The sequence below is a fragment of the Aplysia californica genome, unplaced genomic scaffold (assembly GCF_000002075.1).
Source record: "Aplysia californica isolate F4 #8 unplaced genomic scaffold, AplCal3.0 scaffold00834, whole genome shotgun sequence".
In the NCBI taxonomy this organism is placed as follows: Eukaryota; Metazoa; Mollusca; class Gastropoda; order Aplysiida; family Aplysiidae; genus Aplysia; species Aplysia californica.
The window spans coordinates 181,856-199,355 of record NW_004798104.1 but is presented as its reverse complement, the minus strand read 5'-3'; the positions used below and the strand labels follow the sequence as shown (position 1 = coordinate 199,355).

Genomic DNA, 17,500 nt, shown 5'->3' with positions numbered 1-17,500 from the left:
AAAAAAAAAAAAGACAGATTCGTTCAAATACACAAGCCTGTGTCATCTCGATTGTTTACCAAGAAAAAGTTGTGATGCTGTATAGAGCCGAGCATACGGCAACTTTTGATTCCATAGACCAGCGCACAATTCATACGTAGATCTACGTCAAGACTAGCCTTATTATTGTAATAATTATCAGTTGCGGGGGAGGGGACTGACGATACGACGTTCAACACCCGGACCGATAGTGCCCCCCCCCCCCCGACAGGCACACGCAGCCACACCTATGCAGGCCGCCCATCCGACACCGACACATGCTAATGAGCCATCTTTAATTGCTTCTGATGACCTCTTGACAAATAAACATTTATTAGAAGCGCTATAATTTTTTAGGCTGGCCTCAAATTCATCATAAAATAAAAACTCGGCTCCTGCACAATTTAACGCCATTTTGCCCGAAGTGATCCAGGCTGAGGCGAGTCATGAGTGAGGCAGGACAGGAAGCCAAGTCACGGGTCACAGGAAGTCGGAAGTGATGTCATGCTGGACAAGAATCAGAGTCCGAATAACATTTTTTCATCGAAGTGCTGACTATTCCCAGTGACACGGGGGATAGGTACAGAAACTATTCCCGGTGACAAGGGAAGTCTTTTGCATAAAAAAATTAGAAGGCTTTGCACTATGTAGCCAGCCTTGAAAGACTCTCTTCTCACTTCCAGTCAGTTCACTGAGTTCAGTACTTTTGTTCTCTTCTCTTACTTTTAGGGTTCAGACTTGACCGTAGAGTACAGATCTAGATCTAGGTCTTGTTTAAGAGAGAAGAATCGGGAAGGATTTCTATCTGTCCTGTACCGTGGTCTCCGAAATCCGTAACCTATGTAGATCTAGAGATCTAGACATGTACATTTAAATTACGACTGAATAACCAGCAAACATAGAATGATCATTATTTTTCTTTTTTTTTTTTAACTCCCACTCTCACCAGAATCTAGTTTATTTAGATATCTAGATCTAGATCTACAATCTAGATCTAAATTAGATATAGTCTAGAGATCTAGTATTTAGTAACCCATCACCATCATCATGCCCAGGTAGATCAGTGTGGGAACAAAGGCTAATTGGCCCGTCTGTTCTCAGTTCTCAGTGTCACTGGGAATAGTTTCTGGGCCTATTCCAAGTGACACTGGGAACAACTCTGCCCTTGGCCCTGTTGCCAGTGGTTTCTGGGCCTATCCCCAGTGTCACTGGGAATAGTTTCTGGTCCTATCCCCAGTGTCACTGGGAATAGTTTCTGGGCCTATTCCCAGTGTCACTGGGAATAGTGCTTTCATCCTTTTTTCATATTCGGATTCCAGTCCGAATAGTCACGGGCCTACGGTCCCTTAGCGCCAAGCACTATAGGGGCGTACGGTCCCCTAGCGCCAAGTACTATTGGGGCATACGGTCCCCTAGCGCCAAGCACTATTTGGGGCGTACAGTCCCCTAACATCAGCCAAATCTGAATCACTACACAAACATTTACTTACCTGAGCTGCTGTTCTTTTTTCACATCTTGTTCCAAAGCATGAAAATCAATGGAAAGCATGTCAACAATACTGTTGACTACTTCAAGGCGAGACAAGATGGTAAGGACATGCTTTTGAACCTTCTTGCCGTTTTCGCTATCATCAAGCGGTGCGCAGAGAGCCAATCTAACCAAACCCGGTAACACAGGACGCAGTTCAGAATCTGAACATTCACTGAGAGCTGTAGTGTCAATAGTTTGCATGGCTTTAAATACTTTCTGGGACACCGGAGCAGCCATGATGACCAACATTAAGGAATATAACAAAACGCTGAAAGACCTCTAATCGACTGGGTTACACACGGTAAACAGACTTATTGAGAGAAGGCAGCCTGACACCATGGGCCATGGTTCAAGGCAAACGAGCTTTCGCTTTGAACATCAAGTTTGCGGCCATGATGAGAGAATTGGAGAAAGAGGCGAGACGAGACACAGAAGAGTTCCTCAAAAGTATCCAAACTAAAACCAGAGAGTATTTAATTATTTAAGAGTCTCTGCTAAAACTAAATCTAGATCTAGATTCTAGATCTAGTTTTAAAAAATAACTTAAACTTAAAAACTAAAAACCGAACGAGCCAAAGATCGTACCAAAGATTTTGTATAATCTTTGATCGTACATAACCAAGCCACATAAATCATAAATGTTCGATTCGAGTAGGGTACTTTTAAAAATTAAAATCACGTGTCTTATCATTCAGGTCTAGATCTAGAATAAAAAGATTAGGGCCTATAGCCTAAAATTATCATCACCAGGATTTATATTTGAATTATGAAAGCCACTCTTAATAGGCCTAACACCATAATTTAAATAAGATTCGCTAGAAGAGAATCTTTGGTAACACTACTTTTAAATTTCAAACTGTTCAAAATGTCACTGTAGGGGCCTATGTGAAGGAAAAACAAAGAGGTTATAATAATAACATTAATTTGTTATATAAGAGGTTCTTATGGGGGAAGACTATCTTTGTGAACCAAAATTGAATGAAGTAGGCAAAACTGATCAGGGCAAACCTAATCTATATCTATAATATTACAAACGATAGTTTTCAATCATATAACGTTCAATTCAAAGCAATTTTAATGTTTTAATATAGGCATAGTTGGGGGTATGTTAAAAGAGTTAGCCCTATTGGAAAATTGGTAGGCTAAGATGAAATAGTTTTGATCTGCACGTGGCCTACTGAAAGGTGGTATATTGTGGTGGTAGGCCTATTTTTGTACTGCCCCATTCATTTCTTGTCTGGGCCATGCAGTTCCTCTTTAGACTGAGCCCAGATATCGAGTCGGAATCAGATAATCGAAATTAATAAGTAGAAAACTTAAAGATACCGCACACGATCTTAGATTTGTACTAGATCTAGCTGTGCCTTATTAGCCTACAAAACTGTATGAGATGAGAGATCTAGAGACCAGAGAAGAGTACAATAGTTGAACAGATGGTTGATTTGGACTGGTAATTTTTGTTACTCAGTAATTACAGAGACCTCGATGGAAAGAGAAAGACAAACACACACCTAGATAACAAAGGAGAGAGAGAGAGAGAGAGAGAGAGAGAGAGAGAGAGAGAGAGAGAGAGAGAGAGAGAGAGAGAGAGAGAGCTGTGTGGAACTGCTTGCTGAAATACATGGATCCCGTAAGATTGATTGCAGCGCCCGGCTAGCTCAGTCGGTAGAGCATGAGACTCTTAATCTCAGGGTCGTGGGTTCGAGCCCCACGTTGGGCGATTATTTTGTTTTTAATTAATATTTGAATTTTATCGGCGACCGACTCACTGCACATGTAACGTTACTGCAGTGTAATTCAACATCCAATGTGCTTCGACCAAGGAGTTTACTGTAAACTCCTTGGCTTCGACCTACGTTCTTATACTAAACTTCTCTGATCGTCTCGGCTTCGACGATAAAACAGTAAATGCTTTTTTTTTTCGTCCTTGCTCGTTGGCCTACGACCTTATGAATTTCAAATTCAGATACACGCAGGTACGTATAACAATAAGATGATGTAGGTTGGATGATGTTTGTCCATTTTTTTTTTAAACTGGTGTGTTACGTAATGAGTTACTGCCATGTTTGCGCTATGGTTATACATGATGGCCAGCTCACTGACAGCTTTGACATCAAGACCGGTGTGAGACAAGGATGTTTACTATCACCTTTCCTCTTTATTATCTTGACAATCGACCGGCTGATGAAGGAAACCAATCACCTGAGGACGCAGAAACGGCTTACACAGGACCCCATGGACACAGTTGGACGACCTAAGCTGAACTTTACAGATGACTTATTGGCGTTTCTGTCACACACTCAGGCACAGATGCAAGCAAATACAACAAATTTAAACAGCCTATCAGAGTCAGTTGGATTGAGGATCCACCCCGGAAAGTCTAAAGTCCTAAGGATATATGCACTACGAAAGAAGCAGGTCACAGTAGAGGGAAATGCACTAGAAGACACCGTGTCATTCTGCTATCTATCTTGGGAGCAGAATTGACAGAGAAGGAGGAACAGGCGCTGAAAAAAAGTTCCGCATTGGAAAGACACAGACTGCGTTTATTTCTTTGAACAGGATTTGGAGGATCATGGATATATCTCACTACGGACAAAGCTGAGAATTTTCAACCCAAATGTGAAGTCAGTCTTGCTGTATGGATGTGAGACGTGGAACGCATCTCAGACGTGCATAAAGAGGATCCGGGTTTTCTTAAACAAGTGTCTGAGGTGTCAGACATAATCACCAACGAGGAAGTATTAAGTAGAACGAGACAGAGCCAGGTCAGAGATTAGGTGGGAAGAAGGCGTTGGAGATAGATTGGACACACTTTCAGGAAGTGAAGTAGCTGTATAACAAGGAAAGTGTTAGATTGGAAGATCAAGGGGAAGACCTCGTGAAACCTGGAGAAGAATCACGGAAATGGATGTACAGAAAAGTGGGAAGACATGGAGTGGCATCAAGCGACTAGCCCAGGATAGGGAAAGGTGGAAAGTGTTTGTTCGTGGCCTATATTCTGATCCAGGTTAATTAAGAAAGGCAATGATGACGATGATGTGGGCGTTTGGGGGTTCTAGCGCCGTCCTTAAGTACGAGCCTGCCAGTCCAGCCATACTTACGATAGGCCCTATTGACCGAAACCTGTTGGGTACAGAGGTTTCATTAGTACATTCAGGTTTAAAATACAAGCATGTCATGAAGCACATTTTGGTTTTGTTTGAAATGCAAAATATACAGGGTGATTTTAAAACCCCCCACAAAACCCCCCAACAAAACTGTACAACTTTTTTTTTCTAAATATCTCGCACAAAACGTGTACATGTACTAAAATGTTGTGATTTGAAACAGATATACAAATGTAATTCATTCAAAAGGAATTTGTTTGACATTAATTCCACAAAGAATAAACTTATTTTCGAAAACGGAAATGGCTTTAATAAAAACCACCTATGCAAAATGCACCAATTCAAAAGATCTTGTAAGGAAAGTCATATTAAATGATTGCCTCCCCCCACCCCTTCCTTTTATTTAAAAAAAAATAAAATCTTTCCATATCTGCAACCGTTAAACAATATTTCTTTTCTCCTACAGAGTTAAACCATATTTTTTTTAATTCTGGAATTCCGAGAACCGCGATATGGCCTCTAATATGTCCTCCTTTGGATTCGACACATTTGAAAGCGTCGTTCGTAATGTCAGTGGTGGCCAAACACAAGGATCCACTCAACCAGGAGTATTCAAAGCCGTCACGCCTGTAACCATACAGTATGGAGCTGTTTCTAGAGACAATATAAGGGGCGGGGGGTTGCCCAAGTAGACAGTATTTGTGGAGCATATAAACTGAACGATGAATATGGGTTTCTCCAAGGAACCAAATTATGTCATCGAGGAAGTTAAATTCACGCTTTTCAAGACGATCGAGGAATCATGAACACATCTATCCTCTGATAGTTTCGGGAACGAGAAAATGGTAAAGCCGTTGATGAAGATATGCCTTGAGATTGCAGACCGTTGAGATGTAGGAAAGTCATTGCTGCAGGCATCGTCTATGGACAAACGTCTCGGGGCTCATCTACGAATTCTGCACCCTGGGGTGCAAACGGTGTGTGTTTGACCTGAAGTGGTCGTTTTATCTAAGGATTTTTAGTTCCCATTCTCTTAATGCCCTTAACTGATGGACCATTTCCACCTTTGACGCCAAAGAAGTCACTAAGGCAAGGGCACTTTAACATTATTTCAGTACCTTTTGCAAAATTTACGAATACAAACGAGTGGGTGGTGAGGAAGTCTTCAATACATAGAGTTATCTCCTTTTTAAACCTCTGGTAGTGTAAAAATCTATGGTTCAAAACGAATATTATATAAGCTCTCGCTGCTCTACTGATCTTATTCTTAACCATATGGTCTCAGCAGGCAAAGGAATCATGAAAATAACTCTCTGCAAACATCTGTTGGCCTGTTCGACAGCTGTATAGTTTGCAAAATGGCGAAATCATAGGGATTTTTAGTGGTAGGCTTAATACGAATAACGCCTATTTGGTCATACTACAAAAATGGGGATACGTATATAGCTGAAAATGGGTTATTTTTTTGGAGGCGTGCCTGTAGTTACAGGCCCAGTTAGTCACAGGCCAGTGTGATCCCTCTAAAATGTCAATTCAGTTTGTATTGTTCAATATTTCTTCCTTTTTTATGCGAATCAAAGCAATTTTAATTACTCAGTAAAATTCAAACAATGATTAATGTTCTTTTGGCCAGTGACAAATTGGGCCAGTGAATAACTGATATGACAAACTTTAGTTTGTCCTGTGACTAACTGGGCCTGTGATAAACTGGGCCTGTGACAAACTGGGCCTGGGACTAACGTTAACTGGGCCTGTGACAATAACCTGGCAGTCCCCATATAGGCCCTACAATTTTATATTGGGTCTGGAAATATTGAGCACATTCAAACAAAAGTGCTTGAAATGCTAGGGGGGATGTCACTTTTTAAAATGCTTTTCTCATATCAAATTGATGAAAGCAAAGAGAAATTAGGGCCAAAAATAGGAATGAAAGTAAAACTAAATCATGCGCAAAAGAACACACGGACCGTAGTAAAAAATAGCCGAGGGTTCACAAGAACATAGGTTAATTTAGTTTTCTTCTATTATCCCCACTGTGGGAATAAAATGTTATTCTCTTCCCAACGGGAGGGGGGGGGGGGGGGGGGGGGTGATCCGAAAGAGATTTATATTTACTATTCAGTAGGCCTATTTGTTTTTCTTCTTTTTATCATTGTAAGTCTAGTCATCATTATTCATATTAAGTACGGCTAGCCTTGATACTAGTAGCAGAACTGTGCACCAATTCTGATTTCTAGCCATCTTTAATAATTATATTTTATTATGCTTTGCAGGAAAATCGGGTTAGTTTATCCTTTTGTCTTTTTTTTTCAGAATAATTTTAAGCAGAGAGGAATTTAAAAAAGAATCTTTAAAATATTTCACTTTTATTACTACTATTATTAATATTATTATTATTATTATTATTATTATTATTATTATTATTATTATTATTATTATTTATTATTATTATTATCATTATTGTGAAAAATAAAACAGCGAAATGATTACTTTTTGAAGAAATGCCAATTTGATACAACTTGGCTACTGGCTACAGGCTACCCTCAGCAACTTAATAGGCCTATTTTTTTCATCAGGTGGTTCCAGAATATGTGCAATGTTTTTCTCATTGTGTATTCGTAAATAATGTAATTTCATACAGTCTTTACCCATAATATGGTATATAAATAGTTTACACCAAAGAATACTGTAGGAAAGGTTCACAGAATTCTACACTAAGTGTAGAATTCTGTGGAAAGGTTTAAAGTACAATTGTTTTGTAAACGTATATGCACTTGGAAGAAATTCTGGCTTGTGCTTCGGCGCCACTTCCGTAAACATTACAGCCATTACAGCATTCAAAACAATAGGCCCCTAGCCCTAGTAAGATACATTACAATTTTTATGCGACTTTGTGAGGAAGGTAGAAACTTTGTTGGTTTCGTTTGCATTATTATAGATCTCGCATGATTCACTGCAATGGCGAAGCGTATTGTTGGAATGCTTTCAGACCTTGAAAATTAACAATTTTGTAACAAATAATGGGTAGTTCCCACCCCCCTTATAAAGTTATTTGATTGAGCCTGACCTAGATCTACATCTAGATCTATATATACGTTTGATTCGCGGCAAGCTAAGATATCAAACCAAACAACTGCAAAACATTAAATTGTGGTAAAATTCAGGGGGGCATGCCCCCCTGAAACCCCCCACCATGTTTTTATTAGGTCAGGGGGGCAAGCCCCCCTGAAACCCCCCTACTCTTGGGGCCAGTACCGGCGAATAACAAATGCGGGGTGGGAACTACCGAAAAAGCGCCGACTTCCGTGCCGTAACGAGCGACCACTATGATTAAGTATGGAAGGCTAGGGATAGGGTTAGGTGGTGTAGGGGTAGGATTATTAGGTCAGGAGTAGGGTTAGGGTTATGGATAGGGCAAGGAGATTAAAAGTAATGGAGGATGCTCTGTGGGCGGCACCGCACGCCTGATAGGAGCCCTCTCTCACGGCGGAACTGTGGACGTGGTCTACCTGCGCAGCGCGAATGCCCGACTCGCACACTGAAATCTAGATAGGACAAGAAAGAAGGTTTTATTCCGAGGTCCTTTAGATTAGGCAAGTCAATTAGTAAAAATGCCTTGCACCTGTGTTGTATTTAAGTGTAAGAACCAATATGATGCTGCAGTGGACCGAAGTTTTCACAGTTAAGTTGTTTTCCTTTTAAAAAACGCAGTGGCTATTTTTACGGCGAGCCGTAAAGATAGCCTCCCAGGCTATTTTTACGGCGTGCCGTAAAGATAGCCTTCCAGTGAGTCCCAGGCTATTTTTACGGCGATCCTCGAAAAGCGACCCTACTCCGCCTCTCATGTACGCGACATGCCTCAATGTATTAGATCTAGGCCTATAGTAGGAGCCGTTCAAAATATAAACTTACACCTCAGAGGGGAAAGGGTGTCTTTGGCTTCTGTAAGAAAAGTGTAAGATTGGGTGGGGAGGTTTTCCAAATATTATGACACTTCTGTGAGATGAACGTTTTGCTCATGACTGGGAAGAAAAGGTAAAAGAAAAAGTGGATAAATACCAGTAACAAGACCCAGATCTGCATGATCACTGCAGATCCCCGTTATTGTTGTTTTTTTGTTGTTTTTTTTAGAGGAAAAGGGGGGGGGGGGGGGGGGGGTTTACAAATAATTTTGAAATTATGATGAAAATTCTGTCGGTGGATATCTAATTTCTTAATGTTTCTTTGTAACTTTGCAACTGTTTTGTTGATCTTTTAATGTCTTTCTTGATGTCTTTTATTTGTAAGGCACGTACCTATTGCATTGACAAGAGTCTCAATGTCTTCCATATTTATGCGTTCTTTCTAGTTCATATGGTTTGATTAAATTGTATTAACTGAAATGATATTTTTTTTACAAGCTGGTTAAAAAAAGCCACGTATAGTACAGGTATCTTTAAAATAATAATGGAAGTTGAAGATCGGAAAAAGTACTAATTAACTTGGTGTGGATGGGGGTTGGAGGCAAATGTGAGAAAAGTGGTATTTGGGTTTTGTGTTTTAAAAACGTCCCCAAAAGTGTAAGATTATTTGAACAGCCTCATAAGTTTTCCATTTCCTCCTCTTCACCGCCATTCTATCCTCTTCTTCATCTTCCTTCTCCCTTCCTCCACCACCACCTCTTCCTTCTTCTCCCCACCATCATCATTCACTCTCCACTGCCCACAGACAAAATTGCACGCTTTTACTTTTAGGCTAACACTAACAGTAGTAATAGATCTAGAACGTTTGTTCACAGCACAGAATTCTATAATTCTGTTCAGTGTAGAATTCTGTGGTTCAGGGTGAACGCTTCACTGGTTGGCCTAGGCTATAACGGTGAACGCCCACCGGGTGAGAATAGCCGAAAGACTCGCCTGCGCTATTCTCACCGCGGGTGAGAATAGAGGTGGCCATAATACATATTATACATTTAATTAAAGATATATTGCTTTCCATTGTGTGTGCAAATTAGATACTAACTGTTGTCTAAATGTAGATCTAGAGGCTCCATTAGAATATGAAATCAATACTCAAAAACAATAATGATGAATATTTTCTAGATCTATGTCAAAGAAACACCAAACCATATCAGATGAGGGGAGAGGGTAGGGTGGGGTGGATAAGAGTTTGAGCCTTGTTAGATAGAACTATACTTGGTTTAATTCTATTGTTGTAGACCAAAGATCCCACAATCAATAATTCCGGTTCACTTTTAAGATTCTGCTGTTAAAAAATAAACCAAACAAAGCATCAACAAATTTTACTACACACACAAGAGTCATCGCTAAGATAAATTATCCCCCTCTGGAGTGTAAGAAGGGACTAAAAACGTTGCTCCTGATATCATACTTTACTGAACAAAAAAAAACAAAAAAAAACCTTCAACGTCAAAGGTCATCCACGCTCATGCATGCGATCACACCTCCAAAGATGCTGTTATAATCTCTTTAAAAAAAATATATTTGAAATCATTGTGCGCTCCACTTTGTGAAAACCAGGAAACAAAATTATTGTTATCAATAATATTATTATTCATCTAGACCAAGACATACTGTTAGCAATCAGATAAAGCTGGCATCGACCCTCTTTGCGTTCGCTATTCCTTACACATAAAGTTAGATATGGCACACGCCTAGAATCATGCAATCATATCTTAAATATAGTTTAAAAGTATATTTTTATCCATTTCATATTACATTTTAGCATCTTGAAAGATTATCTTTATAATTTGGTATGTTTGATAATTTTAAGTTACTCGGACAAGTTTTCTTTTTATTTGACACATCTTTTTGATTTTTAAACTAGATTATAACATAAAACGCTTAAAAAGAATTGAACAGTCCTTATCACACACAGAATTTATCATTTTTTCTCTCCCTGTCATTATCCGTCAGCTCGTCAGTTGATCACAATCTGTCTGTCTGTCTGTCTGTCTGTCTGTCTGTCTGTCTGTCTGTCTGTCTGTCTGTCTGTCACTCTCTCTCTCTCTCTCTCTCTCTCTCTCTCTCTCTCTCTCTCTCTCTCTCTCTCTCTCTCTCTCTCTCTCTCTCTCTCTCTCTCTCTCTCTCTCTCTCTCTCTCTCTCTCTCTCTCTCTCTCTCTTATTTAATTTGTCCCTTTCTCCTTCGTCCCTTCCCAAGGCCCGCCCCTCCTCTTTCATCCCAGCCCCATCCCCTCTTCCTTGCGTGCATTCCCCCACCCCGCCCACCCCCACAACGGGGCCCAGCACGATAATATTCTATTTATACGTCACAGTTGATGATTTAGCCCACAGTCTCCGGCCATATATTTGATCCCTACCGCGGCGTACTGCTCGTGGCGCCGCGAAGAGAGAGAGGAGGCTCATTAGTTCTAAACTCCTTGCTATAGAAGGTGTAGGGGTAGGTCTCTTCTTTGTTTGTTGGGGCGGTCGCTCGTTGCGGAAGTCCTTCCCAAACAATAAATGTTTGATATCTAGATCTAGAGATCTAGATTCTATCTAGACTAGATCTAGATCTAGATCTAATCTTCTAGAATCTAGGGCGCTTATTCGGTCGCCGGTTTTGGCCTCAAGAGTAGGGGGGTTGACCTAATAAAAACAGGCAAGCGCTATTTGCAACGCCGCGTTCTGAATAGCTCCCCCGTCAGTGGCGTGGCTCTCCAAGTGCAAATGGCGCAATGGCGCCACCCTTTGAAATGGAGAAAGATTTTCAAAAAAGGGAATACGATTTTCCAAAACTTAACTAAATATCACATTATTTTCTTCAAACAAATCTCTTCTTCAGTGTTCATCCCTAAGTTTGCCAGTCTTTAGTTAAGGTGTCTATAACTATAATTAGGCTGGTGGGAGGAGGGCGGATAAGCCAAACACAATAAAGAAGAGACCTACCCCTACCCCTTCTATCACCGAGGGCGCCAAGCCCAGATCGGTGCTACCTGAACCAGTGTCTCTGCCTGAACCCATTTTGGTGTTCATTGTTTAGGTGTGAAGTCTTGTCAAAATAATTCAAAATGATCTATAAACTATTTGATTCAATCAGTTGAAAACAGGGTTTTCTCTCCAAGAATAGCAAAAAAGTTTCTTTAATACCCCATCCAGATGTTTGACGGAAGACACAAGAGATATCAAGAACATAACTCAGCCAAAAATGCTACAACAGGTACTCCCATCACACTAAGAGATTGTAGTGTTGGGCCAAAAGGCCAAGATGGATTTGGCGCCTGTATGGTAGGGAGGGGATGGAGTGGTAGTTTGCCTGGAAATGGCATGGTTGCGAACTGTCTAACAATAGGTTTTATTGTCTGCTTTTTCTAGAAACCAGAACTGCAAGTGAATCAGGGAACGGGGTCATTATGTCAAGACGCCGCCAGGGCAATAGTGCAGGCGTGTTCTTGACTGTGAATGTGTGCTTTTCTGTTGATCCGTGGGAAGTTATTGTTTTGTGTGTGAACAATTATGATGTGATGTGATTGTGCGCATCTTGAGCGCCGAACTTGGTTCTTTATCATGTGAATAAAACTTGCCGATCTGATAGATGCTGTTGTTAGTGCAGAGATCATGCAATGGACACACATGACTGTATGACACACTTGACAGCTTAATAAAAGTCAGTGAAGGTATCACTTCCTGCATCATGTATAGAGTAGAATTTTCAAGCTGCTCTGTTGGCTGATTTCAGAAACAGGGGCTACACTAAAACATGGACAAGAATGCATCATGATAAAATTTGTATGGAAAGTGAAAGGTGATTGAGATGAAAGTTCTCTCTCTCCTCTCTCTCTGTTCACACGTGCACAAACGTAAACAGCCAACACACTCTTTGCACTTTCACACTTGTTTGCATTTACTATAAATAATAATATATGAAATTGTCATGTTGCGGTGTCTCGTCTGTAAGTAAGCACCACTACACTCTTCCACCACATTTTGACTCACCGGCGTTTGTGGTGTAAGGGAGGTGTTTTCCTGTCACACGCAGGAGGCCCATGTTCAATTCCCTGGAGGGGAGTAAAGTTTTATTGAGTATTTTGGTCTTTCAGTCGGGATATTGTATTCCTTTCATCCCGGGTGGGCACAGACAGGTAAGGTCCGAAGCCTGCCTCGTAAGTGATCAAATTGTGTCAATGGGGGCTTAAAAAGTACACCTACTACACCTACATTAAAAAACCCAAAACCTCTTAACTTCGTATTTTCCTTAAATTGGTTCCCCCTGCTTAAATTGCTTTTTTGCAGGGTTCTATAAATGGCCTCCTTGAATTCAAGGAGTCCTTGAAAACTCCTTGAGTTTGCATTCAAGGAAAAATCTCCCTGAAAACTCCTTGAATTTGGCCAGATCGGACATGAACAAAATTTTTGTCGGAAAATCGAAACTACAGTTTCTTTCGGACAAATGTAGGCCTGTCTGAAATAGGCTTTCCGCATGAATTTCTTAACCAAATCTCCTTGAATTAAAAATATTTCTCCTTGAAACTTCCTTGAAATCGCCTGGAATTTTGTGGAGAGTTCATGGCAGAAACCCTGTATGTTCAGCAATGATACATGATGATTCTGTTTGCAGTGGATGTGGTCAGTTCTCTTTTTTTGCAGAAGAAAACACATTTCTCCACTAGAATGAAGAATGAGCAGTTTAAAAATGTATCCCTTTTTTATACTTCCTATCTTCTAACAACCTTCTGTCTTGGAAAATATGTTTTCTTAAAGAAGAATCTGTTTTCTCTTCCAGTGAATAGGCCTGTTTTTCAGAAGCTACAAGTACAAGCATGAGTAAGAAAGGTAGTAGATCTAATGTCACAAAGGTGAAATCAAGAAACTCCAGATTGGAGAGTGGACAGGAAGGGACACTGCGACAACGGAAAGTATCAGCAGCAACCATGGCCAAGTGGAAACCCATATCTGCCCCGCTGAAGTTGACCATCATGACGTTATTGGAGGATTCCATGAGCAGATTCACTGGGCACAACGATGATGTGGAGTCAGTCCTGTCAGATGTGCGCAGAAGGTATATTTTTTCTGATTATAATACACATATGACTTAATGATAACAACGTAATCAAAATTGTCCAAAATTGCCATCCATTCACTCACTGAACACTGAAGGATTTTACTATCATGTACAAGTACCGAAGACTGAAGGTTTAAAAAAAAAATTGTATAAAAGATCTTAACCATATTTAACCAACTGCAAAACCCTTTTGATACAATCAAGAACAATAAATGTACCAAAGTACAAGTGTCTATCTCTGCTAGATTATTTGTCATGATTTTTTTAAAAAGGTATAAAATTCAATGTTCAACGAATTTACAAATAAAAAAATAATAGACGCCAAGAAATATGTCACGCGCTCGTAACTTGTTGGGCATATATATGTAGGGCAAAAATCCTAATGAGCTGACTGCTCTGTGGTTAGTTCCCATGGTGATTTCATTTATATTTTGTACAAACAAAATACTGGATAGCAAAGCCAAAAAAAAGTTTGTTAAAGTGTGGTTAAATTGATATATAAGAATCAAATCTAACAAGGTCATGACATTGGCTTTAGCCCTCTGTCTTGATTTTACTGTGGACAGGATGCGAATTAGTTTATTGCTTAGTTGTTATTAATCTTTATTGATTGCTCTTGTATGAAAGCAGCTAATTTTGGCAACTCAGCCTTTGTATGATAGTTGATAAATATGTGAGGCATCGTGGTGAAATCAGGCGCTTGTGAAAATAATGAAATCCGAGAAATCTGCATTTTTTGGCCAGTTTGGAATTTTTTTTCCAATTTTTGTTTTTTGAATCAGCACCTAGTATGTCCTTTCAAAAACATTTTTATGTGTGGATTTTATGGAAAATGTTGAATAAAGGCACAAAAAAATGTAAATTTGCAGTTTCCAAGGACTCTTAAGCACTGCGTCGTGACACATATATGTGACTATCTTCATACAAGAGTTATTTGCATTTTTTTGGGGGGTGGAATTCTATTCCCATCATTTGTGCACAGCTTATTATAAATGGCATGAAAATACACAAGTTTATTTGCAATATTTGGGCGACTTATTGTAAATGGTGTGAAAAAAATACTTTTTGTTTTCGGTTATTCACTTTATACTTTTTATCCCTACACGTATATTTATTTGCCAGGTCGGTTCCTAACATAATTATAACTTACTGCAGTTCTAGAAACTTATATTTTTTTCTCAAAACTTGTTTTTTTTTTGGGAGGATTCTGAGAAAAACTCCTACTTTTCTTCATAGAGTGGTTGCTAGGCCAGTCACTCTAACAAATATGTGTCACGACGCAATGACCTTATGCAGTTGCGAGCGCCAAAAAAACTCTACTGAATAATAAATAAATACAAATTTCATGCCCATTAAAGAACACATTTCTGTGTGGATTTTATTGAAAAATCATGATTAAAGACAGAAAAAAATCTAAATTTTCAGTTTCCACGGACTCTCAAGCTAAGGTAATAACTCATCTTTGGCGGCCATTTTCTCAATAATTTTACCTCTGCAACCAGGTGACCCCATAATAAATTGTGCATTGGCCCCTGGCGTTGTGGGCGAGCCGTCATAATTCAATCACCTGTCGTTGTTGTTAGGTAGTCCCTCCAACCGATCATGTTGCGTAGGCCCCTCCCACTGTTAACCAATAGCTACCAATTTTCAGCTGCTGGTGAGGTAAGCGTGTGATCCCTCATAACCCATAAGCCCCGCCCAGAACTCATACACACAAATCATACGTGAGATTAGTGGTCACTGTTTACCCAGTCTGTAACAAAGTAACAAAGGACGTCAACAGGAACTTGTTACAGAAGCGTCCCTCGTTCTCCGAGTGGGGGCGACCCATGTGTTTGTTTTAACATGGCACTCGGTCTTCCTTGTCTGATACATTTAGTTTTATTGTCACCATTGTGCAAAATCAGCGACAAAATAAAAATTACAAACGAAATACAAACCAACAGCAACAAGACCAACAAAGACAACAACAATGGGGCTACTTTCGATTGGGGCCTCAGATGGGAATGGTTTGTTTCCTTTATCTTGATCAGTCCTGCCTAAGATGGCCACCTGTCTTATACGGCCACTTTTCTCCTTGACAATGGGTGGCCGTCTTACACAGGTTTGACTGTATTTTCTTCACCCAAAGCAAGGAAAATGAACAAGCTTCTCAAGGGGTTGATGTCAACAGAGAAGTCCTTACAGGGAATCAGACTTACTGTGCTCACCTCTCTAGCTTCAACAGCACAAAGTTTGCTTCGACTATCAAGGCACCCTGGAAATAGCAGGTCACAAGAGTGTGACAAACATACAAAAGAAGTAGAGGAAAATGACTATAGTAAGGATTAGGAGAGAAAAAGCTGCAGTTCCCTGTTCAGGCACAGTCATGAGCCTGACATTGTTGGATCAGCCCATTTACAATTCTACTGTGCATTAGAACGAGAAATGTCCCCCTTTTGGGAATGGCCTAAAGACACTTCAGTCAGTGGCACCGCCCCGTGGGGTTGTTATTGTTGTTGTTAGCGATCCAGTAGCATCTGAGCGTTAACTCTTCTGCATGATGCCATTCGGTAATAGCTGCATGTCTGTTCTAATTGTTGTCTTTAGGAGTAGAGGCAATTAGATGTGTGGGGTAGCTTGGGAAGAAAACGTCCCCTTAAATCAGTTAGTTTTCTACAGAAGAACAGATGATGTTCCACTGTCTCTGAGGGGTAGTCACATAGTGGGCAGGCAGCAGACTGCTTTACTCCAGTTCGGTTGAGATGTTGGTTGAAAGGTACATGTTGTGTTCTAAGTTGGAAGATTATGGATTGATCTCCCCTCCTCAACTCATTGATTGGATCTTTGACCAGTGGTTTATTCATGTGGCCATACATCTTCCTTCCTGTCGTACCTGTGGCCCAATCATTCATCCACTCTTCCTTGAGGTTTGACTTGATCATTTGGCAGCAGGTGGTGTTATTCGTAGGAATTTCAGGTTGAGGGAGGCTAGCTCCTCTCTTTGCCAGAGCATCAGCTCTTTCATTTCCCGGTATCCCAGTGTGGGCAGGAATCCATTGTAGGACTACTCTGACGTGGTGCCTACTTATCAAATAATGTAGACTCCAAATCAAGTGCAATACATCTTTGTTCACATCAGTCCCACTCTCAAGTGTCTCTAGTGTTGAAAGGCTGTCTGTAAATATAACGATGTCTGTGGTAGCAAGTGGATTAGTGTCAAACAAGTAGTTGATGTAGTTTGCTGTGTTGGTGATAGCCTGTTGTTCGGTGATGAAATTGGAGTAGAAGGACCTGCTGGAATTAAAGACTTCTTTTTTTATCCCACTGGGCAAGTTGATCACTGACCCATATCCAGCGTTGATTGTTGCCTTAAAGACAGATCCATCAGTGTATGAGTGGATCCATGTTGGTGGATAGGAATCAATTGTTTCAAGGGCAGAATGTTTTAGTGCTACAGGATATGTGTTTTTATTGCTCTTGTCCAAAAGTGTTTTCCTAATTTCTGGCTTTGTTATGGTGAGATGTGGTGGGAGAGTTGAGGGAACTCTTTCCAGAGGTTCTCGTCTTTCAGGGAGGTGATGTTTTTCTTGGAGATTGAGAACAGTGTCAAGTACAGATTTTGTATTTTTTAGTCTTTGGTTAGGTTTCCACTTGTCAACAAGGATTCTATTAGGGTGGTTATTTTCTAGCCTTTTAGATCTTTCATGTATACTTCTAAAGCTGCCCGTTTTCTTCGAATTTCTAATGGCTCAATATTTGTGTAGATTTCACTGGCCGCAGTCGGTGAGGATCTCATTCCGCCAGAGATAAGACGAAGAGCTTGGTTTTGGATGGTGTCCATTGAGTTCTTTGTAGTTT

The 17,500-nt window shown here is 40.2% G+C and overlaps 2 protein-coding genes and 1 non-coding gene across 14 annotated transcripts in view; 2 read left to right on the top strand and 1 right to left on the bottom strand.

Moving 5' to 3' along the window:
- Positions 1-1,977, bottom strand: part of LOC101854052 (integrator complex subunit 2) — a 43,299-nt gene extending 41,322 nt beyond the window's left edge. Inside the window, exon 1 of the mRNA XM_005109956.3 lies at positions 1,509-1,977. Coding sequence (XP_005110013.1) covers positions 1,509-1,798 — 290 coding nt within the window. The 5' untranslated portion in view covers positions 1,799-1,977. The remainder of the gene's footprint in view (positions 1-1,508) is intronic.
- A 1,219-nt stretch (positions 1,978-3,196) lies between these two features.
- Positions 3,197-3,269, top strand: TRNAK-CUU. The gene has a single exon. It is a non-coding gene; the product is annotated as a tRNA-Lys (tRNA).
- A 27-nt stretch (positions 3,270-3,296) lies between these two features.
- The window catches only part of LOC101853038, a 21,782-nt gene continuing 7,578 nt past the window's right edge, over positions 3,297-17,500 (top strand). For 2 of the 12 annotated variants that reach the window (XM_005109954.3, XM_013088915.2), the window contains exons 1-2: positions 7,209-7,286; positions 13,382-13,657. In XM_005109954.3, the coding sequence (XP_005110011.1) occupies positions 13,419-13,657 (239 nt within the window). In that variant the 5' untranslated portion in view covers positions 7,209-7,286; positions 13,382-13,418. The other 10 variants (XM_035972768.1, XM_035972770.1, XM_035972769.1 and 7 more) reach the window with 10 other exon arrangements.